We start from the raw sequence: 26,935 nt of genomic DNA on the forward strand, positions 1-26,935 counted from the left end.
ACAGAAGTGTAAAAGTTGGATGAACTTACTTAAAAGGGTAGCTGGAAGCCAATGGAATACAGATAAGATACTGATGATGATATAGAGAGCTTTATGGATGTCAGTTTTAGACTACAGATGCCAAGCTTTTGATTCAGCCTCAAAAACAATTCTTAGAAATTTGGAGCTGCTCAGGCTCAAGCTCTGCTTGGCATGTGGTGTAATGATAACCCCACTAGAGTATGCGCTGCCAATAGCCACTGGAGGAACACCTATAAATCTAAGGATGAAACTATTAGATCTAACCTTTTGGGCAAAGGTAAAAAGAATCATGAAAATAAAAGTACAGATTTATGAGGATTGCTGGGAGCATAGTAGACAAAATAATATGGAATCCCACAGACTTCCTCATATTATCAGGGACAAAAAACGGGTAAAGGTGACATGTACAAAAGACAAATGGAAAGAATGAAAATTTTTTAGTCATAGGAAGTCCAATTATAGCTGGACAATCATTCCCCCGTTTGTGGATTTGGAATTGTATGAAAAAGAAAAAATGAGGGAAGAAAAAAACCAAACATTTTATGACCAATGACATTTCTGGATTTACATATGGAAAATGGGGACAGCTTTGCTAAGTCTATACAGACAGATCAAAATGTAAGCAGATGTCAGGGTGGAGCTCATCCTGACACTGCTTACATCCTCCCCCCAGCCGAGAATTTGTCATCCCGACAAATCACACTCCCTTTATACCAACTCATTTGGCTGCCCTGACCAGGGACAGAGACTTTTGGGTCATTGGACCTTTGGGTGATTTGGGGTTGCTGGACTCAAGAACCAAAGGGAAAGGGGAATGCCCCAATTTGCTTGGGGTGGGGTTTTTTTTGCTCATGGGTTGTGTTATGAATCCTGTTGGTGGTGTTTCCCCAACATAATGCCACATTGTTTCTCTCTGTTATTAAAAGGCTTTTTGCTACACTCAGACTATGTGCTTGCGAGAGGGGAAGTATTGCCTCTTGGAGGCGCCCAGCGGCGGGTGGTATATATTTGTCCCAGGTCACTGGGTGGGGGCTGGAGCTGGTTTGCATTGTGTTATTGGAATGGATCCCCTAGATATTGAACCCGGCCCTTGTTGCTGCCAACTCTGACAGGCAGAAGAGTTACATTTTTGGGGGCTCGTCCGGGATGCCTGGCTCAGTACCCCTCGCAAGCACCTGTTGAGTGATCCACTACATTGGAAAACAATTTATATTTTTTTTGTTTGTGCTTATATTTTGAGGAAATTACTGTTTGTATAATGGCTAATTTGTCAGGTTTGTTGGGCCCTGGCTCAGCAGCTTCTAGCTCAGAGGCTGCAGCCTCGGCTGATGATTGGACAAAAGCTCTGGGGCAAACATTGGAAAAGGTTGTGCTGTCCCATGCTGCGTCAAACTCTTGTCGTAAGTTAAGATTATTTGCTGGGGAGGAGGAGTTTGAACCCTGGTTAGAGCATACCACTGAAATGCTGCAAGAGTGGGCCGTACCAGATGCAGAAAAGCGAAGATGCCTCATAGAGAGCCTTGGCGGCCCACCATTAGATGTGATTCGCACCCTGAAGCTCACTGACCCTGGGGTCAGTGTGAAGGACTGCCTAGAGGCCCTTGAACACAACTTTGGGAGCGTAGAGGGCCCTGAAGACAGCTACTGTAAGTTCCTTAATTCCCGACAACAAAAGGGCGAGAAGGCTTCAGCCTACATACAGAGACTGGAGAGACTGCTTCAGAGAGCTGTCATGAGGGGAGCAGTCACTGCTGAGCAGATGGATCAGACCAGACTGGCTCAAATTGTAAGAGGAACTCAGTATCAGAACCCGATTCTACTTCATCTCCAGCTAAGAGAACGACGGGAACATCCCCCAAGTTACGCCCAGCTGATAAAAGAGGTCAGAGAGGAGGAAGAAAGGCAGGCTGCCAGTGAATTTTGGGAAGCCCAAACATCGGATCCAGCCAGCACAACACCACTGCAAGTGGCCAGTGTACTGATGGTGAGCACCAGAGAGGAACTTGCCCAACAAATGCAGGTCCTGACGGAACGAATAGCTGAGCTGCAAAGTACCGTTGACCAAGTTAAGACTTCCAGGAATAAGAAGCCTCAAACTGTGGCGATTGAGAAGCCTGCACTTAGAGCCACCATCCCACCCAGGCGAAGGGGGAAAGGTCAATTCTTCTGCTACCGATGTGGTCAGGATGGACACAGTGCTGCCAAGTGCCGTAATGAAGAAAACCCCTCCTTAGTGTATGGAAAGCTGAGGATCAGTTGGGAGAGATCCGGTAGCTGCCAGAGGGTCTGGGGATGGGGACCCCCCAGGTCTGCAGGATTTGAAGATTCCCCCAGAAAAGACTGTCCAGCTGGGATCCCCGCAGGACTGATAGGACCTCGAGCAGAAGTCACGGTGAGGATTGAAGGGGTGGAGTGTAAAGCAGTGCTTGACACTGGATCTCAAGTGACTATTCTATTTCAGTCATTCTACCAGCAGATGCTTAGGCACCTGCCTATACAGCCACTGACTGGTCTTGGCCTGTGTGGCCTCAGCATGGATGAATACCCCTACCAAGGATATGTCATAGTGCACCTGGAATTCCCAGAGGAGGTTGCTGGGGTAAGAGAAGAGGTAGACACAGCTGCCTTAATATGCCCTGACCCTAAAGGGACTTCTGATCTGTCTGTGCTGATAGGGACCAACTCCAGTCTCTTCAAGGTACTCGCGGATTACTGCAGGAGGCGGGCTGGGGACCAGTACCTGAATACCCTGATGATCCATACGCTTTGTGCTGAAGCCTATAGGAAAATTGAGAGCGCTAAAAGGGACACATCTGAGCTACCGCTTGGGGCACTGAAGTACGCGGGCACGACCCCCTTAGTAGTGCCTGCAAGGACGGAGCAAGAAGTGCTTGTCATGAGTACCTGTCTGAAAGGAAGTAAACGGACGTTAGCAATGATAGAGCAGCCGATGGGAGGAGAGCTCCCTGAAGGAGTGCTGGTCCCCAGTGGAGTCATAACTCTACCTGTTGAAGCCCAGGAAAGGGTGACTATACTGATTGCTAATGAAACGAGTCGTGATGTGGTTGTGAAGCAAGGACAAAAGATAGCAGACCTCTTTGAGCCTGAGTCGATTGTAAAACCCCAGTGTGAAACTCAAGTTCCCACAATAGACCCAGCAAAGTTTGACTTTGGAGATTCACCAGTGTCCGAGGACTGGAAAGATCGCCTGAGGAAGAAACTTTGTGAAAGATCCAAGGTGTTCTCACTGCATGAGTGGGATGTGGGATGTGCAAAAGGAGTAGAGCACAATATCAGACTACATGACTCTCGACCTTTCAGGGAGAGATCTAGGAAGATTGCTCTCTCTGAGATGGAAGATGTGCGACATCATCTTCAGGAGCTGGCTGCGAATGGCATCATTACAGAGTCCCGCAGCCCATACGCCTCACCCATTGTGGTAGTCCGTAAAAAGAATGGGAAAATCCGGATGTGTATTGACTACCGCACCCTAAACAGCCGTACTGTGGTCGACCAGTACACTATGCCTCGAGTGCAAGATGCCTTAGACTGTTTGCTGGGAAGCCAGTGGTTCTCTGTGTTGGATCTTCGAAGTGGATACTACCAGATCCCTCTGGGAGAAGAAGATAAGGAGAAGACAGCCTTCATCTGCCCATTAGGGTTTTATCAGTTTGAACGCATGCCCCAAGGGATTTCTGGAGCACCTGCCACCTTTCAACGTCTCATGGAGAAAGTTGTGGGAGACATGAATTTACTGCAAGTGTTAGTTTATTTGGATGACCTGATTGTGTTTGGAAGAACCTTAGAGGAGCATGAAGAAAGACTTCTTAAAGTGCTTGATAGGTTGGAGGATTATGGTCTGAAGCTTTCAATTGACAAATGTCAGTTCTGCAGAACCTCAGTGAAGTATGTGGGTCACATCGTGTCCCAAGAGGGTGTGAGTACTGATCCTGATAAAATAGAAGCACTCACTACATGGCCACGTCCAAGTAACTACAGAGAACTCAAGACCTTTCTCGGATTTAGTGGCTACTACCGCAGATTTGTGAAAAACTATGCTACGATTGTAAAGCCTCTGAACGATCTTACCAGGGGACATCAGTCCAGCAAGAACAAATCTAAGTCCAAGAATAAGGGGAGGTCCCCAAAGCACCTTGTGCAGAGACACTATGGCCCATTTGAACCATTTGGGCCACGGTGGGATGAGAGATGTGAAAGGGCTTTTCGAGAAATCATTACTTGCCTAACTCATGCTCCAGTCCTAGTTTTTGCTGACCCAAGCAAACCATTTATCCTGCATACTGATGCCAGTTTGGAGGGTCTGGGAGCAGTCCTGTACCAGGAAGTGGAAGGCAAATGTAAACCTGTAGCCTCTGCCAGCCGAGGATTGTCTGATAGTGAAACTCGCTATCCCACCCACAAGCTGGAATTTTTGGCCCTGAAATGGGCCATCACTGAGAAATTTCGAGACTACTTGTATGGTGCTCAGTTCCAGGTGTGGACAGACAACAATCCACTGACTTATGTGTTAACAAGTGCTAAGCTGGATGCTACAGGGCAGAGATGGGTGGCCGCCTTGGCTAGCTATGAGTTCAGCATTCAGTACCGATCAGGGAGAAGCAATGTAGATGCAGATGCATTGTCCAGGCGTCCGCAGGCTACAGAAGTTGCTGTGATACCCACAGATGGAGTGAGAGCTATTTGCAGTGTGAGTCGCCGAGAGCCAGAGGCCCGTGAGAGCTTTCAGGGATGTGTTGCAGAAGCTTTGGGCCTGCCCCCTGAATGCATGCCTTCTGCTTCAGTGAACTATATTGCATTGGACCAATCTCCTTTGCCCATGCTCAATGCGGCTGACTGGCAAGAAGCCCAGCGGCAAGATATTGGCATTCATGATATACTACTTGCCAAAAGGGAGGGGCGAAGCCCAGCTGCGGTTGTCCCACCTAACCCGGAGGGTAAACTACTATTGAGAGAATGGACCAAACTAAAACTGATTCAGGGAGTGCTACACCGAATGACCACTGACCCTTTACAAAAACAATGAGCACAACTAGTGCTGCCAAAAAAGTACAGAGCCCTGGCCATGAGGGCCCTGCATGATGACTTTGGGCATTTAGGGATGGAGAGGACCCTGGAACTTATTCGTAGTAGGTTCTATTGGCCCCGAATGGCTGAAGATGTTCGCAGGAAATGTGAGACTTGCGCTCGATGTGTTCAAAGGAAAACTCTGCCCACGAGGGCTGCATATCTCAAGAACATCACCAGCAACAAACCTTTGGAATTGGTATGCATTGATTTCTTGTCTGTAGAGGTAGACAAGAGGAATGTTGGGAACATTCTAGTAGTGACTGACCATTTTACACGGTATGCACAGGCATATCCCACACGTGATCAGAGGGCCACCACAGTCGCTCGAGTATTGTGGGACAAATATTTCTCAGTCTATGGATTCCCGGCTCGGATACACTCTGATCAGGGGCGAGATTTTGAGAGTCACCTTCTGAAGGAGGTGCTGAAGATAGCAGGAATTAAAAAGTCTAGGACAACGCCTTATCACCCCCAAGGTGATCCTCAGCCAGAGAGGTTCAACCGAACCCTATTAGATATGTTGGGAACTTTGCGACCAGAGCAGAAGGCAACCTGGAGCCAGCATGTCGCATTTCTGGTGCATGCCTACAATGCCACAAAGAACGATGCTACGGGAGTCACCCCATATCTCTTGATGTTTGGGCGAGAACCCAGATTACCCATAGACTTGTGCTTTGGTGTATCAGAGGATGGAGATAGCTATGAAACTCACCAGCAATATGTATCCCGACTAAGATAAAAGCTGCGGGATGCTTATCGCTAAGCTACCGCTGCGGCTCGGAAGAACGCAGACCGCAACAAACATCGATATGATGCTAGAGTGCGTTTGCAGGAGCTCCAGCCTGGGGACAGAGTCCTGCTGCGAAATTTGGGTATTGCTGGCAAACACAAGATAGCTGACAGATGGAAGGCAATACCTTACCTGGTGATGGAAAAGCTGGGAGACCTGCCGGTCTACAAGATCAAACCTGAAGACGGTCCAGGGCAAATAAAGACGGTGCATAGAAACCTTTTGCTCCCTGTGGGGGAATTGGTAAGCACCCCTTATGAGACGGGCCACGACAGGGCAGCCGGGCAGAACAGAGGTGCTAGACCAAAGCCGCCATCCAACACAGACAGCGGGCCCCGTGCAGCTAACTTACCCCTATTCTGCACATCTGAGAGTGAGTCTGAGGAGGAAGACACAACCCTGGTGTATCCTGGGATGGAGACAAGATTTCAGTCTCGATCAGCTGAACCAAACGAGAGTTTTTCCTCTTCTGCCCTAAACCCCATGGCAGAATTATTTAGGCCCCTTTCTGACACCCCGGTGCCGCTGATGAGACCCCCCTGTGATGACACACACAGGTTATTGGACAATGGAGACACACAGGTAGAGGATGCCCTGGGCACCTTGGACCCTCCAGCGTTAGAACTAGGAGTGCAGGGGCCTACGCCAGTAGCCGAGGGACCCTCCAGGGAAGCCTCTCCATCCGTCACTCAAGAGGATGTTCCCCCTACCTCGGCAACAGAGAGTCTCAATAGACGAGACAGGGTGATAAGACCAGTGAAACGGTTAACTTATGATGCACCTGGGGTGACTAGTGAGGAGCCAATACATTTAGCACACAGGCTTGTGGAAGCTAAAGTGGGCTTCCTGAGGCCCTTTGGAGGAAACCAATGAGTTGGTATAAAGGGAGTGTGATTTGTCGGGACGACAAATTCTCGGCTGGGGGGAGGATGTAAGCAGTGTCAGGATGAGCTCCACCCTGACATCTGGTGGTGAGGTGTGGCAAGCTGTGGAAAAAAACTTCAGGGGCAGATCTCATTTGCATAGGTACACCCACCCCGCCTAGACTGAGGCCATAGCTGCCCAAATGGTCACTTTGGCTGCTGTGGGATCCCCAGTGTCTCTGTTATTGGGGCAGGAAGAATAAATTGTTATTACCCTGATTATGGGAACTGTGCTTGGAACTGTACTTGGCCTTTTGTTATGATGGAGGGACTCGCCATCAACTAAGTAGCACTCGCTAGGCAAGGGTCATGGGTTCCAAAACTGTGTGAATTGAGAGAGGCTGGGGACAAGTATTAATACTTGGTGGCATGGGCCCCTTGGTAAGGGCCTTACATGCTAATTGCACTTCCTCCTCTCTCCACTGTGGAATGTCAGAGCTAATTTTGATTTCATTAGAAGTCTAGTTACAGGCTGCTGAGCTCACTTTGGGCTAATGGTGCACCAGCACTGAGGCTCCCCTACTACAAGCTGAATTCACCAAAGAGCTGAACTGACTAAGAGCTGAAATCACTGAGCATTGTGTTAAGTAGTGGGGGAGCCTGAAGATATATCGTGGAGCAGTTTGGGGGACGGCTGGAGTGCCTTGTGGACAGGCTGGCGGAGCAGGTCATAGGACGGCGGGAGCTGTTTGTGGACCAGCTGGTGGAGCAGTTTGTGGGACAGCGGGAGCTGCTTGTGGGCCGCGGAGCGGAGCTGAGCGAAGGAGTTCGTGGGGCAGCTGGCGGAGCGGAGCTGTGGGACGGTCAGCTTCAGATCATGTAAGGTGCCTCTTACCCTCGTCCCATCTCCACCCAGGGTGGGAGGTAAAGCTCCGCAGATAAACTTTTGAACTCTGGGGCTGCCCTGACCAGGGACAGAGACTTTTGGGTCATTGGACTTTTGGGACTTTGGGTTATTTGGGGTTGCTGGATTCAAGAACCAAAGGGAAAGGGGAATGCCCCAATTTGCTTGGGGTGGGTTTTTTTTGCTCATGGGTTGTATTATGAATCCTGTTGGTGGTGTTTCCCCAACATAATGCCACATTGTTTCTCTCTGTTATTAAAAGGCTTTTTGCTACACTCAGACTATGTGCTTGCGAGAGGGGAAGTATTGCCTCTTGGAGGCGCCCAGCGGGGGGTGGTATATATTTGTCCCAGGTCACTGGGTGAGGGCTGGAGCTGGTTTGCATTGTGTTATTGGAATGGATCCCCTAGATATTGAACCTGGCCCTTGTTGCTGCCAACTGTGACGGGCAGAAGGGTTACAAAAATATGACAACGTGGGTACAGTGAGAACAGTCTTCTGTGTTCCTAGTCTTGGAACCCAGATATCTAAAAGCCTATCGAATAATGTGCCATTTTGACAGCTGAACTAATGGGGTAATGTTGGCACTAACTTGAATTAGAGCTGAGCGACTGGCTACAGTTATAATTTTATCCGATTCCTTGTTAGGCATAATGACAATCAGAACAGGAACTTCAGAAAGCTGAAATGACTAATCAGTGAAGTAACGTTCCTAACTCCAGAAATAATGCGCACTACCTGTAAAGCCCGGAAAATCTGAGGATATCCACTTTATATCTGCGGATAGCTGCAGACCACGTTTGCGGATCGGATCTGGATAAAAATTTTGTGTGCAGGGCTCTAGCTCTCTGTGTAACAATGGCATGGATTCCGGTGCATATGGGAATACCAGGAAATGAGATGGATGACAAAGCTATTACCAGCAGGAGAGTGGGGTGGGGGGAGAGAAAACCTTTTGTAGTGATAATCACCCATTTTTTCATGGTTTGTGTGTATAAAAACATCTTCTGTACTTTCCACAGTATTCATCCGATGAAGTGAGCTGTAGCTCATGAAAGCTCATGCTCAAGTAAATTGGTTAGTCGCTAAGATGCCACAAGTACTCCTTTTCTTAAAGCAACAAAGCATGCTCTAAAAAACAAGGAGGTGGATATTAAAATACCCTTATGTAGAGAAGAGTGCAGTCATGAAGGTGCTCACAAAGGAATGGCGAGACTTATGGACTAAAGAAACAAAAAGATGAAGGTTCTAAGATGTATGCTTAAAAATCGAAGCGAATACTACACTAGAACCTCAGAGTTACGAACGCCTCGGGAACGGAGGCTGTTCGTAACTCTGAACAAAACATTACGGTGGTTCTTTCAAAAGATTAAAACTGAACATTGACTTAATACAGCTTTGAAACTTTACTATGCAGAAGAAAAATGCTGCTTCCCCCCCCCCCACCCCTTTTTTTTTTTAGTAGTTTATGTTTAACACAGTACTGTGCTGTCTCTGCTTCTTTTTTTTGGTCTCTGCCGCTGCCTGATTGCGTACTTCCGGTTCCAAAGGAGGGGTGCGGTTGTCTCTGGTGTTCGTAACTCTGAGGTTCTACTGCACGCTCCGCAGTCATGGCAGAAAAAGTGGAGTAAGTCATTTTTAGAGGGTTAACATGTCTTTGTGCCTTAAATAATAAGTTAAACGTATTAAAAAGACAGAAAGACGGGCTATGTAACGTTGCAAAACCAAAGCAATTGTTGATTGTGTTCGCCGGTATTGTGGGTAATTGTCTATGGAAAGTAAGTTTCTTTATGAAAAATTAAGTTGGCTTGGAATCAAAGGAACTAGCGAGACTGTCAGGAAAATGGAATAGTGCAACAAAAGCCCTACTGTGGTTTCTCAAGGATACTAGACTTAGTGCAAAGGTATAAAAAAAAAAAAAACCCTGGCAAAAAAAGAATGAGGAAAGTGGCGCTCCTAGACTCGTATGACTGCTGCATCAAAACCAAACAAAAGACAAAAAGAAACAGGGAGAGGAAGCTGTGACAGAGGCATCAGAAAGCAGGAGGCGCCTGCGGGAGACCCTTGACCGGGATGAAAGGTTTGGGCCTGGAAGCCAGAGCTAAAGGGCTGACGAAGGCTGAGGGCCAGGGAGAGCTGACTCCACCCAGAGTGGCCAGCCAAGGCAAGGAAGAGCTGCCCAGAGCAGACCCCGGGGGAAAAGGGGGAGAAGAAAAGCCCCCAGGCCTGAGTTTTGTTTTGAGTTTTGTGTCAATAAACTGGCCCCAGTGGAAGGGCATTACTGGGTAAAAAACCTGTGTGAAGTTTAATACAGAGCCCTGAAGAGGGGAAACTGAGGGAGCTGCATAGCCATCCTGGGCCACGAGGGGGTGCACAGGAGGCAGCAACCCTGTAACATGGGAGCATTAGCATATCACACCCTGTGCCCATGCAATAGAGAACTCCCGTACACGGGGCCCTTGACATGCATGCACACTTAGGCAAGGGAACACAACTACCATTGCAATCACCCCATTTCTGCATCTATGCCCCATTCTGCTCCAGGTCCCTCCCCGCTCTGATTGTAGCCATTGCAAGAGACCATGAGAGAAATAAGATGTGCTCTGAGCTACAGTGCTATCTTGGGACAAACACGCACAGCCCTGGACCCAGATCACCTTGTCTTCTTTGCTTTGTAGGCTGCTTATTTCGTTTTTCATTCTCTCCAGATCTGCGGCTACGTCATCTGAGATCCCAAGTTTGGCTGGAACCAAATGAAAGACACCAAAGCTGTGTCTGCACGGAGAGCTCCAGGGAATTCGCCCACCACTGTCACATTACAGGCGCAGCTCCACCCCTGCCAGCAATGGTCTTGTAGTCCAGCTGCCAGCGGTTCTACCACTGGCTCACCCAGGGCTGCTCTGGGCACATCCAGGGATGAAGATGCTGGAGCTCTGTCTACACTAGTGCTCCCAATATTGCCCGTCCCAGGTGAGCTGCACCGGTGTGCTAGAGCTGAGGTGAGAGAATACCCCCCCAGTTATAGCATGTACATGGTTCTCCATAGGGGCAGGGTCCTGAATGGCTCAAGCAGTAAAGGAACCATGGAAGGAAGGTTTGCTTGAAATACAGAGAAGCCTTTGGGGGCTACTCAGACCTGGATTCATAGTGAGAGCCCATCATTAAAGCTAATTCAAGATCAGGCAATGCCTCACAGAGCTACTGGAGATAAGTCACCGTCTGTGGGATAAAGGGTAATGGGGGTGGATGGGGTGAGCCCCAGAGGACATGGCAGCCCAGGCTGCATTCCCAGCTCTGCTGTAGGTACTAGTGAGGCCATCAGTGGTAGCTGGAGGAACTTCTCAATGCTTTAGCACTCTGTCCTCCTGCCCTCGGACTTCCCTCTAAGAGCCCCCATCCAGGGCGGGGTGTTCCTGCCGAGAGCAGCCTCACTGCAGGAACAATGCTTCCCTGGCAAGTCAGCTCTAGGGAAGGTCGTCAAGGGCAACTCAGCTCTGAAGACAGACTGTAGACCTGGTGTAGGGGTCTCCCGCTAGGTTTGCCAACTTTCTAATTTCTGAAAACTGGACCCCCCCCCAGCCCGCCTCTTCCCCTGAGGCCTCACCCCCTGCCCCCTTCTTTCCCAAGGCCCTGCCCCTCCTCTTCCCCCAAGGCCCCACCGTCCCATCCCTGCTCCGCCTCTTCCCTAGAGGCCATGCCCCCACTCACTCCTCTTCCCCCCACTCCCCATTGCTCACTTCTCTCCCTCATCCCTCTTCCTCGTAGCTCGATCCTCTCCACCCGCTTCCTCCCTAGCTGGGCTCCCTGGGTCCCAGGGCTGGGATGGGAGCTGCAGCCTGACATGGTACCTGCTGCCTGCCTACCCATGAGATGCAGGTAGGAGGTGGCCCTGGCTGAGCAGGGGCTGGTGTGGGTTGATGACCCAGCACTCCACCCCCCACCTCCCCCCGCCGCCCATGGTAACCAGACTTTTGGTGTCCTGTTAGATGTATTGACCAGACACTGTCCAGGTTCCCTTTCAACCGGACATGCTGGTTGAAAACGGGACATCTGGCAAGCCTAGCTCCTGCACTTACTGCATCTCTGAGTCCAGACCCGACCTCCTCACTTTTCAGGAGGCAAGATGCTTTTCCCAGCTCCGAGCCCTGCGAGCTCCCCGGGGCTGGGCTCCCTCTGCTTCCAACATCACCAGTAGGAAGAAAGATGCTGCATTCTGGACAATGCCCAGGCCCCAAGCCGGGATAGTCCCCTGCTCCGCCTCTCTGAGAGTCGGCTTCCCCTCCCCCAGAACTGGGCTGGGCCCTGCAGGGACAAATCCTAGTTCCCCTCCTGTGGAGCTGGGCTGGGCCCTGCCAGATAGACACCCCCCCTGCCCCGGGTCCCCTCTCCTGGAGCCGGGCTGGGACCTACCGAATAGACCCCGACTCCCCTCCCCCAGAGCCAGGCTGGGCTCTGCAGGACTGGCAGGCTGCCAGTCTCACTTGTGTCCCTTCAGGCAGTGGCTCTGACTGCCCAGTAGGAAGGAGCTGGTTGCACCCAGTCAGGTCTGGGCCCTTGCTGCCCTCTAAGGCCCCGGATTTCTCCTGGAAGACAGGCCCAACCCAGGGATGGGAGCGAAGCTGGATGCTGGGGCCTCACCTAGGTGATCCACTTGCTGCTTGAGCTCACTCTCCAGCAGGCTGATGCGGGTTCCCAAGGCTTCATGCTTCTCCGGCAGTTGGCACAGCTTGCTAAGGGCCTCCCTGACCGTGTCCCGTTTTGAGTCGAGGCTGGGCACTGGGTCTGAGGGGCTCTGAAAGAAAACACCCCCGCGCTGGTTTTATGTCAGGTTGGTTCCTGCAGACAGCTCAGAAAGGGGGTGCTGATCAGAGCTGGAGTGAGGGAGTGCAGGGGACTGGCTGGGGCAGTTGGGTCATGTTTGCAGATTCCAAGTTCTCGCTATTGGAAGAACAAAACAGCAACCAGTGTCCAGCAACCTCCTTCTGCCTTTGAGAACTGTGCCCACACTGGAGTTATTCACCTGGCCTCCCCAAACCATAGGGGTCGGCTAATACAGACACTGATCCCACTCATCCCTTTACAGCATCAATCATGACACCACCCTGCATTATGGAGCTCAGATCAGCCAGGTATCTGGGCTAACCTTGTTGGTGTGCGGGCTCAGGAGTGTCTTGAGTGAGGATGCAGGCTGGTGCTGGTTGCTGCACGCCAGGGTGCAGGGTTGCGGCTGCTAGAGGTCCCCCATAGATTTCAGAGGCCCAGTAGCATAGGGAGTAGAGCGATTGGCTGGGGATTATAACCAACTCCTGCAATAATCCCCTGGGGGCATTACTGGATGTGCTGAGGAGTGGTCATCAAGGGGTGAGCCGATCCCAGCAGAGGGCATAGACTGCTGGGTTACAGGGTGAGTGTGTGTGATGGCAGAAGAGTTTACTGTGACCTAGCACACCCTGAGAGTCCAGAGGCTTCAACTTTGCAGCATTCTCTTCCCGCTCTGAGAGAGACACCAACCCTCTTGTGCCCTGGATTGGAGCCAATCAATCAGTGATGAGACCCACATGATCTTGATCTCAGCATGAATCAGTACAGTAGCCCTGCCTCACCCTGCAGGCTCTTAAAATCTGATCAAATGGTGAACAATAACCCACAGCAAATCCAGAGGGAGCTGGCTTGCCCCATTCAAAGAGTCATGATGGACACAGAAACACAATTCTCATTGCTCCCAAGATGCTTCCGCTCAATTCTATCTCGAGTGAGCCCTCAGTTCGGGATAAGGTCCACCAGGCAGGTGGAAATCTGCACCTACCTTGTCAGCGAGCGTATCAAAGAGAGAGCTCCACTGCACTATGTCCACCTGCTCGGGGAAAGAACTCAGCTGTGCCTGCATCTTGTCCTGCATTCAGAGGAAGAGAAAAGGAGCTGCACATCAGAGGGGAATGGCCTTGGACTTTATATCAGAGCGAGGGATGGGCAATCTGGGACAGGGCATGCAGGAACAAACCCAATCCTGCCCCCTGCCAGACCCAAACCTCTCAGCAGATTCAGCAATGGCATCATCCCCACAGTATCTTTCCCTTGCACATGGCCATGGAGTTCAGGTTCCACTTGGGACTGGAAGTGCAGAAGTACCATGATAGATCCTGTCTGCCGGGGATCTCATTAGGCAGCCTGCTCCCAGGAGATTGTCAGCTCCATTATGCAAGTTTAAGTGGTTTGGAGAGAGGACTGGCCCTAGGAACCGGTGGTCTTGTAAGGTGCCTGAGGGTGGTCCATTGGGGGCAGGTAGGCAGGGAGAGGCCAAGGTGCATGTCACTGCTGAGGGATGTGGCTGGAGGTGGTTCTCTGCAAAGGGGATCAGAGAGGAGTGGGAGGGGAACCTGAGACCCTTTCACGGTATGTGTAGGGGTCATTACTGCTTGGAAGCACAAGCAGGGGTTACACCAGAGAGGCATGCTGGGACACAGCACCCACACAGCAGGGCACACCCTGCGCAGTGACACCCTTAGCCTGCTCTAGGGCCAGCCTCTGTTGCATAATTCTCCAAGCACTCCCCCAGCCGGCACCTCCTCAACCGGCAGGCCGATCGCCCACCACCCGCTGCCATGCATGGGGCTGTGCAGGGAGCAATGCTGTGCTGAATGCAACTGCCCTCCCCCGAGCCCCAGGCAAAGCGAGAGTTGATCTGAGCTGCTAAATTCTGAGCAGAATGTGAGGCCCAGAAGAGGCGTTTGTGGCTCACGGGCCATGGACTGAGTACGGCTGCTACAGCCTGTGAGCAGCAGGGGACGTTACTGCAGATGATCAGTGGCCAGAGCCCCAGGCCAGTGCCGTTCTCAGGAGCAGAGGGTGGAGTGAGGACACGATACACTCCGCACACTCACCCACTGAGTGCGAAGGCAGCAGGAGCCTCCGTCACCCTTCCTGTGGGCACCCTACTTACAGCTACCTGCACTGGAGAGGCAGGGTGCACCAATACTGCAAGCTGCCCTCCTCTCGGGCTGCACCTGCCGTGCCTCGGAGCACAGCAGCAGCGGGGCACAGGCCAGTGCTGGCAGGTCCAAACACCTTGAAGACAAGTCGGTTCCCCCACTGCCAGTGGGCGGTGAGAAGCAGCAGCATGAATGTTGACCAGGCAGCCTTTGGTATGGAGGCCTGGCTGTGCTGCCAGCTGCTCACCCGCACAGAGCCCGGCTTCCGATCCAACGAGCGCACAGGTAACACGGCTACTGAGCTGGCGACATCTACACATCTGGACTGACCAGGCGTAAAGACTTCCCCATGGGACTGTGTATATTACACACTGCACCTAGCTTGCTCTTTAGTTGAGCTGTTTGTTACAGATGCTATCACAAATACAGCCGCTCTCCTGGTTAGGGAATGGAGATGGATTCCACCAGGGGAGGTGAACTTGTTGGTCTAGATTTTCCACTGGCGTAAATCATCCTCGTTCTGCCAAAGTCAGTGGAACCCTTATACACCAGCTAAGGATCTGGCCCATTGTTTCTAAAGATTGCTTTGGATTGCCTTTGCAGCCCTGGGTTGTTTGTGAGCTGCTCCCTTGCGCTGGGCACGGATAGTGCTGTGGGACTGGTCACCTGTACCACGTGGTGTGGAACTCAGCGGCGTAATTAACCCTTCAGAAAGGCCACGCTCTGGTGTCTATGCAAAGGGCACTAGAAGTGCGGCATCACTACTCCCTGTGCTCTGCAAGGCTGAGCGGAGTGGCCAGGGGAGTTGGGCAGCTCGCACTCTGCACAAGGCTCTGAAAAACTTATCTCCCGAGGTTCCCAAGCGAAGAGGCCAATGCCCGCAGTAAGGCTGAAGCAGGCTCTGCTGCTCCTTCACTGGCTGTGGTAGCCCTGCCTGGCTCCTCCTGGCTACGCTCCCTGAGTGTGCGAGCCTTCTCCAAAGCCCTTTGCCAGCAGGTTCTCTCTGACTCCCAGAATCTCCCCACTCACCAGCCTGTCCAGGATGGCTTGGATGAGCTGGCTCTGCTGATCCAGCTGCGCGAGCCGCTCTCTCATTTCGTCCATGTTGACCTGTTAAGCAAACCACATCGGTGGAGGAGGGATAGCTCAATGGTTTGAGCATTGGCCTGCTAAACCCAGGGTTGTGAGTTCATTCCTTGAGGGGGCCATTTAGGGATCTGGGGCAAAAATTGGGGATTGGCCCTGCTTTGAGCAGGGGGTTGGACTAGATGACCTCCAGAGGTCCCTTTCAACGCTGATATTCTATGGCGCGATGTGCAGAGGGAATGAGTGGCCAGCGGCGTCCTGCCAGCTCTGCACTCCAGCCTGTGCCCTGGCTCTGGAGTGGCAAGGGAATACCTGACTAACTGCATATGAGCCTCATGCCCGGGGCTAGCTGAGGCTCACTGATCTCTGGTTACACACAGCATGAGAGGGCTGGAAAGGGCTGCACTGGGGCTGAGCCAGGCAGGGAGCCCAGTCTTGGGCTCCTCACATTAGCAGCTCAGCTCCTCTGATGGAGAGGCAGTGTTCTCTAAGACTCAGCGGATCCCCTCCGGGTAATTCAGGAATGCCTTTGGCCAAGGACGCTGTATCCTGGCTTCACTGGTTGAATGGACGGGAGCTGGGGGACAGGGCCTTGGAGGGAAGGGTCCCGCAGGGAACAAAGCAGAGGGGCTTAGGCAGGAAAGGGGAACTGGCTTGCTTGAAAGACAATAAGCATGTAAAACAATCCCAGCAGCGGGCAGCCTCCAGCTGCATGTCAGCATCCAACTCTGTCAAGGGGGACCAGGCCTCGTGCCTTGGCTCGACAAGGAAGAGCATGGACCAAAGTCTGAAAGGAGCCCCGTGGAGCAGCCCTGGAAGAATGTCGGTAGCACTGCAGCAAGAGTGCGCATGCCAGTGATCTCAGGGCTGTGCTTGGACTCAGGATTTCATGGCTACTTAATTTTGTCCAGTGAGGAGGCTTGGTGTTCCTGTGTCCCCCCATCAGAGCACCCAGGTCTCACTCCAACCCCCACCCCCCATCATTTTTCTTTGCTATGGGGAGCAGGAGCACAGGCAGGGAAGCCGGATTCCCTGCAAGCCAGTGCAGTGCTCCTGAGTCACCAGGGTGCCCCTTTGCCAAGAGAGCTCTCCAAGGGCAGCACCCCCAGCCACCCCTTTGCCATGGGCAGACGTACGTACTTGTTGGAAGTTATCCTTCAAGACCCCCAGCTCTTCCTGGAAGGTGTTGACGGTGCTTTGCAGGGAGTAGATGTTGGTGAGCAGATCCTGCAGCGTGTTCATGGCCTGAGGAAGCGAAGAGGACAGGGAAATGAAGGAGTCAGCACCAGCTCGAAGCAGACTGGGCAGGACTGGAAACAAGCCAAGAGTGCTCTGCATGGACAGTCAGCCTGGCATGACGCAGGAGCCCACACTCTGCCCACCCTGGCGCCAGAGGGCCATACCCGACTTGCTGCCGACAGAGCCAACTACAGCCAACCAACCTCTTCTTTAACCCAGAGAGCAGCCGTGGAGACTCCAGGGGCCCAGAAAACAATGTTCTATCTGCAGCCAAGTAGCCTATCCTGGGATCAAGATGCAGCATTGGATGCTTGGATCTGTAGTTTCCATGGATTACACCTCTGTGTTAAAGGGCAACTGGGGCAAACTCTGTGTGGGAGACTCCCAGGTCACATTGTCCATCCTGCAGAAATTAAAGCGTGGCCACAGTTAAACTGGGGCAGAATACATCCTCGGGGGCCTCTGGGAATGGTCTGCTTCTTTACCTGGCACCACGTACTTGTTACAAACAGCACCTATCAGGTGGTGAGAACTGTTGGAGAGTGATGAAGAGTGGTTCAATGAGCCCAGGGCTCTCCTGACTCTGTCACAGCCTGTTCTCTCCTCAGGTACAGCTGGAATAGCCATGCCTCCCTGATGGAAATCTGGCTTCCAGTTTTATCCTGGGAGTGCTGGGCTGTGATCAGGCAAGCATCCATTCCATCGCTCACGTTGATTCAGTTCAGCCTCTATGAGCCCAATTCTCATTTCCTCTCTAGTCATTGGTTTCCTCACACTGTAAGGGGCCTTACCATGGGCAGAGCAGTGTGAAGTGGTCTTCATGCAAATGAGAATCAGACCCTACATCTTCTGCCAGGACACCTAGGAGAGCAGTGCTGTGCCCTAAGAGGTGTTAACCATCTCTGGCAGTAGTGATATTGACTATATGGATGAGGCAGCCTGTTGGCTGTTCTCCCCTGGGGAGTCCCTCAGGGCTCAGTCCATGCAGAGCAGTCTCTCATGTACAGAATACCCAGCAGAAGGCTTTGCCTAAAAACAATCCCAAATCTAGTTTCCAGAAGGGATTTGATCTCTTCCGTCGGCCTGCTGTAGCTAGAATGGAGAGGACTGAGGCTCTGTGACATCATTTACACTCATGCAATGTGGATCTAAAATGCTACCAAGCGAGACCCTTCTGTGCTGTCACCCCTGGTTGGCACAGGTGTAAATGGCTCCATGGGAGAGAGTCCAGCCCCATACATTATGGTGAGTATGAACTGCTGTAGGTCAGAGGAGAATCAGGTCCTGGATACTTTACAACAGAGCTGTGAGGGGGGTGCAGAGACCCCACGCGGCGGAGGAAGGGGCCAGAGAGGTCCTGGGAGCAGGGCTTCTCCACCCCTCTGGCCTTGTCAATCACACAGGACAGGGAGGAGAGGAGACCTTTAAAAGGGAGGAAGCTGCAGTCAGTGAGGGGAAGGAGTGGGGTTGCCCTAGGAGTGACTCCTGAAGCTGTGGAGGAAACTGCCAGACAGGAAACCTTCCCTCTGCCCCAAGGAGAGTACAGAGGACTCCCTGGTAAGACAGACAGGCTGAGCCTGCCTCCCAGACTCAGCCAGAGCCATCGCACGTGTGCTGGATTGTTGGCAGCACTGTAGATTTGCCACCCCCAGAGAGTGTGTGGGGTTTGTGACTTTCCTTGTGATTCCCCAGCTGGAGAGACTTAAGGAGGCCCACAAAGGGCAGAGCCCCCCTGCAAGGAGTGGGGAAGTGGGGCCTGGATTGTGACCACCCAATGGATGTTGCTTGGGAAGGGATTAAAGTGAAACTGAAAAAGCTGCTCATATAAGAGCAACCACATGTAGGATCAGACTGGTATAACTGACTGATTCACTGGTAAAACTTCCCATGCAGACAAGCCCTCAGTGACTAGAGGCAGGGATCTGATTCTTCTCTCACGCTGGTGTAAATCAGGAGTAACTCCCCCAGAGTAACCCAGTATGAAACCAGTGCCCGTGAGATCAGAATCAGGCCCAGGCACTCCAAAGGCAAGGCTGTCTCTGGCCCCAGTCCTCGGCTATGACCAAGGACTGTACAGCACAGCTCAGCCCAGGGCTGGCTGGACATCGGGCTGGTCCCCAGCCTAACTTAGAGCAGCCTGGAGGCTGTGTTAAGTTGTGCAAGCTAGCAATGGCCCCGAGGGATTGACCCAGCAGGCAGCAGTCAGCAGGGTGTGGGGCTGCCCTGATTGTAGTGCAAGGGCGGCATACAGCCTGGCTCTCTCTTCACTTCCAATTGCAATTCAAGGTTCTGATTCTGACCTGTCAGACCCCATAGCAGGCTGGGTGGCTCCTGCGTCGTAGATGTAAACATCAGGAGCAGGAAGAACCGAGCGCTCTCCGGGAGTTCACTGCTTTGCTGCCCTGCCAGGTCCAGAGGGCCCCATGCCAGGCCCACCACAGTGCTCGGACCCAGGGGCAGTTAACTTTGGGGAATGCCCATCTCTCCAAGAGGCAGACACTGCCCGCTGCATTCCAGCGTTTCCTACACAACAGAGCACGTCGGACTTGGACTCGGCCGGGGTGCCTGGGAGATCGTTCGCTGTTAACAGAGCCCCCACAGCAGGACTCGCGAGCTGAGCTGCTGAACATGCGCCAATCTTGACATGTCCAGGCTTGTGCGCCTAGCTAGCACTTGACACAGTGTCTGACAGGAATGCCACAGGGAGAGGTAGAGTTGCCAACTCTCCAGGATTGTCCTGGAGTCTCCAGAAATTAAAGATTAATCTTCAATTACAGATTATGTCATGTGATAAAACGTCCAGAAATATGGGGGTGGGGATAGCTCAGTGGTTTGAGCATTGGCCTGCTAAACCCAGGGTTGTGAGTTCAATCCTTGAGGGGGCCATTTAGGGATCTGGGGCAAAAATTGGGGATTGGTCCTGCTTTCAGCAGGGGGTTGGACTAGATGACCTCCTGAGGTCCCTTCCAACCCTGATATTCTATGATTCTATGAAAATTGGCAATGCTAGGGAGGGGGCAGGTGTGTGTGCACAAGGAGTTCTGACGCTGCTTGGCAATCCCCTGTCCCCACCAGGACGAGTGTGCAATGCAGAGCTGCCCCATCCCATGGAGAGCTCTGGAAGCCAGGGATTGTGCTTCCCCACAGCACAATGGAGCGGGGGGCAATAATCCTTCCTAGAACTCCCTGCATGCTGGGGACTGCCCCCACCCTATAGGAGTGCGCAGCTCCCCTCTGCAGCCAGCCAGCTGGCCTGTGAATTGGGGAATGCCCTTTTGGGGTGGATATGCCCCATGGCACCATCAGGGGACAGGCCTTGGGCTACCAATGCTGTGGGGTGGCTCCCTCACTGGCCCTTGCAACATCCCAGCAAGCTGCAGTTGGAAGGCTTTGCAGGGCCCTTTAAGGCCACATCCAGACTAAGAAAACAGGCCATGTTTTCAAACATGCCCCCTGCTCAGGTCAACCCTGGGAGGAGCCTGGATTGGCCCCAGCCAGCTGTCACAGTGCTGAGATCATTGCCACATGGTCTCCTTGTGCTCCCCTGTCTTCCCCACTTGTTACTTCTTGTCTTGTACTGGCAGAGACTGGCTTTCTGTTCTGCGCCTAGCACAGTGAGGCCCCAGCCCATGACAAGGGGTCCTAGGTGCTAGGGGAATACAAATCAATAATAGTTAAACTCAATTTGTCCTGCCTAGACTAGGTGCAAAGTTCTGTGTCAGTAGCGATTGCTCAAACAGACAAGCTAGCACATTTCCAAACAACAGCCAGCCTGCTCCGAGAGACTGCGGCTAGAGCTAGCTGCCAATGATGCTTCTTGAGAACATTTTCAAAAAGGTTTTAATACTATTGTTGGAAGGGAAAATTGCGCTGTTATTTTTTAAATCTCTCCTGCGCCTCCCCCTTCTTTCTTCCTTCCTTCCACTGGAAAAAAGTTTAAAAAAAAAAGAGTAAAATGGGGATTTTCGTCATTTCAATCCAAAACATTTAGAAAAATTTTGATTTTTTTTTCGGTTTTAAATTTTTCTTTTTGAAATTTCATTGGAAAACAAAGAGCTGTTGATTAAAAATCACATTTTTCTGCAGAGAGTTTTGTCATCCTCAAACCCCCATTTTTTGGTTAAAAAAACAACAACATTTTTTATCAGCTCCTGTCCCAAGCCTGAGCAGTGGGGCTGCCAGGGAGGGTCAGGACCAGGCATTCCCATGGTAACAACACGACAAACATGGAGCACGCTAGTTACCTCTCGAGTCCATTGGTTCCGCAGGAGTGAAAGGTTACCAGGACCTGACCTTGCACCGTAACTGCCATTGACTCTGTGGGCACTGCAGGTGTTCAGCTTCTTGGAATCAAGCCACAGGTTGGCTGCACTCAAAAGTAACGAGGGCAGCTGGCCCAGCGCCAGATTATCAGCGGCTGCAAGAGATCGGTCTGTCCCATGCCTGGGAGCTTCTAGCAAGAGCAGCCCCTGTGCCATAATGCATTTACAGCTTACAGGCAAGCAGGTTCCACCCCAACACGCAGCAGCTGATTGCCCCGCACAGTTGGCCGTTCACACAGAGAGCTTTCCTCCCAAATGTCCCCTCTGGCCAGGCGAGGGGAAGCCAGAAACGTATACCTCTCCTCTAGGTCTGATTCAAACAAATTAAATAAGAAATCTGAGCAATCACCTGCCCCAAGCCAGCACTGAACCTGTTGCATTAACCCCTCCTAAGGGCTCGCTAACCTTCTCTGCCCTGATGCTGCTTGTCCCCTACTGCCACACACAGGCAAGCAACAGGAGCAGGCTGGCACATCAACAGAAGGGGGGCAGCGAGCAGAATTAGTGTATCAGCAAGCAGAATTGTCCCAAATAAAGAGCTGACACAACAGCAATCCCTGTGCACCTGTGCCAATCCCCGTGTTCGATCCTTGGGCAGCAGCTGGGTAACCTCTTTGTTTACACAGAAACAGCTTTCTCATATTCCTAATTTGGGAGGGAGAAGCACCAAACAAAGGGAGGCCAGCTAAGCACTGCAACAGGTCACCTGGGAAGGTCATGGCATCCTTGCCTGGTCACAGAAGGTTTTTAAGAACAGGTTAGAGAGACAAACATCTGTCAGAGATGGGCTAGGTTTACTTGATCGTGCCCTAGCATGGGGAATAGACGAGATGACCACTCAAGCTCCCTCCTAGCCCTATGATTCTATGACCTAGTGCTGCTATCAAAAATGCTTCCATTTTGTCCTTGAAATGTTTATTTAAAAACATAATAATACCAGATGTTTCTAGACTAGAGTGCCCTAAAGGATGCCTTTCCAGTGATATGCCAACTCTAGTATGGTGCACGTGTAAATCACTGCACCTACCACTGAAATGCAGCCACTTCTGGGAAGGAACCCAGCTGCATCGCCACACAACAATTTATGAGAAGACGGGAATGGGAATGCTACATCTGATTGATCTGACAGGAGATTTAGTGAAACAAAATGTAAAGTCCCAGGAAGTGGGTTTCTAACTGGCTGGAGCTTGACAGACACAGCTGAACATTTGTCAGCTAGCAAGGCCAGTATACCACTAATTCAACACGGGCTTATGCTGGGATAATCATTTTAAAAGGCAAGATGACTAAATATGGCAATTACATTCTGGCCTCCATAAACTCCCCCTGTAGGTTCAAATGAATCTCATTTCCTGTCCATCCTAAAGTACTGTGTGATGTTAAGCAGCTGTCACTTTCCACCCCAGAGGTGGTTACATTTCAATGGTGGGTAAGGTCCTTGCTCCACATCCTTCAGTGCCTCACAGGGGTATTATGAGTTGTAGTCAGTTAGCATTTTTGAAGCACAGCAAGGCCCTCAGGTGAAAGGTGCTATGGAAGTGCAGAGTATTATTAGTGTTGTGGCTTGCAGTATGTTTAGCACCATGATATGTGGTTGCTGGTGTACTGGCTGTGTGCCCCTTCAGAGGGACAACTAACTGATGTGATTTGCTGCCTGGCATGTGCCCGTACAAGGGACATCTGCCAGCTGCCAGACTGCGATGCTGATCCTTTGGTACCATATGCAGGGGGAGTGTAGGTCTGCGCTATTTGTTCTCCTACTGCCCCATTGTTTTACTCCTTTCTCTCGCCCCACCTGGCACAGCAGCACCACCTGTCAGCCATGGGGAGGAAGTGCATGCTCTGCCAAGGTGGCCTTACCAGGTGGCATTCCTCCCCCCGCTCAGGGCACGACTGTCTGTGTGCTCCTGCTCACGCTGTTTCTAAACCCTCGCAGCTGAGTTAGAGTCAAGGAGGTGCTGCTGCATGCAGAGAAGAAGTGGACAGAAGTGAATCTCTGTCCCCAGTGGAGAAAGGAGGCAGGAGAATGACCCTGCAACAGCACATCGGACCCATGTGAGGAAACGTCAGAACAGCCCATTACAGCCAGTCTGTCCCTCCTGCTAGGGGCATGGCAACCCATGAGCCATGGGACTGGTCGGGAATACAGGACAATTCTTATGCATTTCCTCTGGGAAAGCCTAGATTCATCCCCCAGGTAACCCCCACACACCCCTTCCCAAAAGGGAAATGAATGATACTCAAGGGGAACTGCAGAGACAGACCAAGGATTACATCAAGGGCTGTAGGTGGGATGAGGGGGCACCGGCACTCCCTCCCCCACTAACCTGGCCCAGAGGCAGACAACCCCACCACTGCTAACCTGGCTGCTAATCTGACAAGATCATGTGCAGAAGGCCAAGGAAAGCCCCTCTCCATCTGACCAGGAACAGGACAAGGAGATGGCGCTTAGAGAGCTCACAACTTTCCCTTGTTTCACGGCCTCAAATACACCCTAACCAGGTAACTGGACTGGACCTAGACTGAACAACTCTGTTCAGGCCAACACTCCTGGAACAACAATGCTGGTCGGGGGTAAACTGCCTGCCCAGATGGTGGAAGGACACCAGCACTTGCTACCTGGACGGAAAGCCAAGAGGACCATGAGAGGACGGGGAATGGAGGATTCTGGCTGGGCAGCAACAGCTGAGCTAGTTGTGCTGCTTTCTGTCTGTGCAGAGCTCTGAGGGAAGGGGTTTTCTCTGACTATGCTGGGAAGGGGTTAGACTCTTGTGTTTTCAAACTCCCTTCCTGAGCCAGTAAATGAAGAACTTAGCATGTGGTTCTGCTCCGGGGAGGGACGCGGTGACAATCACGTCATGGGGTCCCAATTGCCAGATCAAGTGGGCCCCATTTACAACTACAAAGATTTTTTTTTCTGCCAGTCCTGTGTCCTCCCCGTGGGCTCCGAGAGTGACAGTGGGCTCCTTCCTTCTGCACATCAGTAGCAACAGTAGTGAGGATTTTGCAGGTAAATTATGTCCTCACAGGCTCTGATGATGATGCAGGAGGAGGTGTGGACTCCAACCCCTCCCAGAGCCGAGCTGACTCTGCAGGATGGAGGGGAGAGGAAAGCACTAAGCAGTCATGGCTAGAAGATGATGCTGTTTTTGCCTGGTCACATATCAGGGTGACATACTGCACTTTAACAACAAAATAAGCTGCGTTCTGAGCAAACTGAAATTCCCTGTGCAATTGCAACATGTTTTCTAGGTACAATGTGGCCTTTTCACATGAATGAGGTCTTCCAGGGTTAAGCCCGTCGATTTAACATCAGAGAACAGAATTAAAAAGGATCAGGTTTTAGATAACGCAGAATGTCCCTCCTTGCCTGGAGAGTGACAGATAAGCTCCCGGGGTCAGGGTCTGACTCCCTCTACATCTGTGAAGGACAGGACAAACTGACAATACTTAATAATGAAATAACACAGTAGCGATGGATAAAGAGAAGGTGCCAGAGGAACCGTCTTTCTCCTAGTTCTTTTCCAGCTCTGCCTTCAGTAATGTCACTCAAAGCACGTAGGGGCTGCTAATTAACTACATGCTCAAGTCTCCTCTTCGACCTGTCACTCAAGACCAAATGCATTGCTCTTCTGCAGTGGGTGGACCACCACTTCCCGGGGAAGCTAACACTGCACTCTTGCCCTTGAACCCATGTCTCCAGAATGGCTGTGTGAATCTTTAGCTCAGGCCAGGAGATGATGTGTCTTGGGGCCTGATTCCCCATCGCCTTGCACCTTTAGCAGTCATTCCCACCAGTGCAGAGGGATGTGAGACCATTCTGATTCAGTGGCGTTTTATACCCACCTTACCCTGCTATCAATGATAACACAAGATTTGGGGCAGCAGAGAAGTGGGCTCTCTGGTTTCCTTGTCCAGTGCAGAGCCTTACCAGGGGCATGGTGTGTCGATGGGTAGAGGACCTTGGATCGCAGTAATGGCCTATCAATACTGAAGTGTGCTGTGGGGAAGGTCTAGGAGGGACCTTTCTCAGGGGTCACAGGCCAGTGAAGTCAAAAGCAAAACTGAAATGGACTTCTTAGGACGCAAGAGGAGCCCCCAAGTGAGTTATTGCTGGGACAGGCATAGCGAGAGCCTATTCTAGGGGAGCAGGGACTGAAACCCAGGTCTGGGTGTCCCATCTTCTTCCTGGAGTGGATTAACAGCAGTCTGAGGGAGTCCTCTCCTGCCCATGCTGTGAAATACACCACATCAAACCAGTGCTCTTTAACTCAGTTTGATCCTTCCTCTATGATCTGGACCAAACTGGGCTGTAACCTGCTTAGATAAACCTGCATTAGTGCTGATCAGATTCCTAGGAGACATTTCCCCACAGAGTCCATGGCCTAATGATTCCCAACTGCACTCTCTGGGCTCCTGTGAACCAGACACCCCCTCTAGCTGGCTTTGTCAGGACACTGCCCTGGGTATGTCAGTGGCAGGAGCTGTAGGCAGTACGATTTACACCCAGTGAGGATCTGGCCCTGACAGACCTGAGGGAAGGGAAGCAGAAACTTTCCCAAAGCAGGGCTGTCTCACCTTAGTCATTCCTTCCTCGTTCATTTCCATCTTCTTCTTCAACTGCATCATTTGCCACATTTCCTCAGCGGGCTTGTTGAAGGGCTGGCTCCGGGCCAGCAGTTGTGCTGTGGTAGGGGGATTATTCAGATGGATCAGCTGACTTTCAACCCTTGTCAGCCTCTCCTGAAGCTGGTGAAAGAGCGAGCTGGATTTCCTCTCCAGGGGGACCTGCTCCTGGACCTGGCCTTCCGCTGTAAAGCTAGGGGCAGCCTGGAGAAAATCCCTCTCCTCCTGGGAGATCTCCTTCTTGATATCCTGGAGCTGGAGGTGCTCCAGCAGGCCGTGTAGCAGGACATGCAGGGCATTGAAGTTGACATTGCCGAGCTCAGGCGTGCCAATCGCAATGTTCACCAGCTCCGCGAACGTAACGGAGAAGCTCATTTTTCATTCAGTCTCTGACCTTGGGAGACCAGCAGCTGTGAGCACTGAGGTGGCCTTGATACAGTGAGGTTAGTTCCCAGGACCAGTCGTCCTAGGGATCCACAATAACACACCGTGATAGGCTCAAAGTTAATAAGTCACGGCCATGGGCATGTGATTGGCTTATGGGAGCATCGGTCTGGTCTGAGTTCTCCTCTGAAAGTTTCTGCTGGTTGCTAGGATACCAAGGAACGTGCTGAGATCTGAAAGAAGATGGGCAACTTAAGAAACGTGGCGAGATGGTGATGAATGGGGTGAGTCACTGTGCTGTTTGGCCATGGACCAGGGCAAATCAGAAGCAGTGACACCTGGTACAGGAGTAAAGGAATGTGCTCTTGGAAGCAGGAGAGCCCGGTTGTTGAGAGCGTGAGGTAACTGTGGCTGGTTACCGAGGGATTCTTCTTGAGATTCCGTGCCCGTGTCTCTTGCACCCAGGATTTTACTCGGCTCCTAGGGATGAAATACAAACCGCTGGCAAAGGCAAATCCCCCCACTCTGGCAGGAGACTTAGACTGTGTAAAACACCCCGGGATGCCCTCCATCAGAGCAAGAGTGTTCGCCCCAGCAGCATGACCAGATTCCAGTGGGAAGGATTATATGGCACCTGCCTAAGCTGACCCTCATCATGTCAGCTGGAAAAAGATGCTCCTTGC

The 26,935-nt window shown here is 51.7% G+C and overlaps 1 protein-coding gene across 1 annotated transcript in view; it reads right to left on the reverse strand.

The window, feature by feature from the left end:
- The window catches only part of C10H16orf96 (chromosome 10 C16orf96 homolog), a 38,540-nt gene extending 12,016 nt beyond the window's left edge, over positions 1 to 26,524 (reverse strand). The window contains exons 1-6 of the mRNA XM_037911495.2: positions 25,821 to 26,524; positions 16,822 to 16,926; positions 15,625 to 15,705; positions 13,473 to 13,559; positions 12,305 to 12,458; positions 10,324 to 10,409 (exon numbers count right to left, since the gene is read on the reverse strand). Of these exons, the coding sequence (XP_037767423.2) occupies positions 10,324 to 10,409; positions 12,305 to 12,458; positions 13,473 to 13,559; positions 15,625 to 15,705; positions 16,822 to 16,926; positions 25,821 to 26,243 (936 nt within the window). The 5' untranslated portion in view covers positions 26,244 to 26,524. The remainder of the gene's footprint in view (positions 1 to 10,323; positions 10,410 to 12,304; positions 12,459 to 13,472; positions 13,560 to 15,624; positions 15,706 to 16,821; positions 16,927 to 25,820) is intronic.
- Positions 26,525 to 26,935: the final 411 nt, after the last annotated feature.

This window comes from Chelonia mydas, chromosome 10 (genome assembly GCF_015237465.2).
Source record: "Chelonia mydas isolate rCheMyd1 chromosome 10, rCheMyd1.pri.v2, whole genome shotgun sequence".
NCBI classification, from domain to species: domain Eukaryota; kingdom Metazoa; phylum Chordata; order Testudines; family Cheloniidae; genus Chelonia; species Chelonia mydas.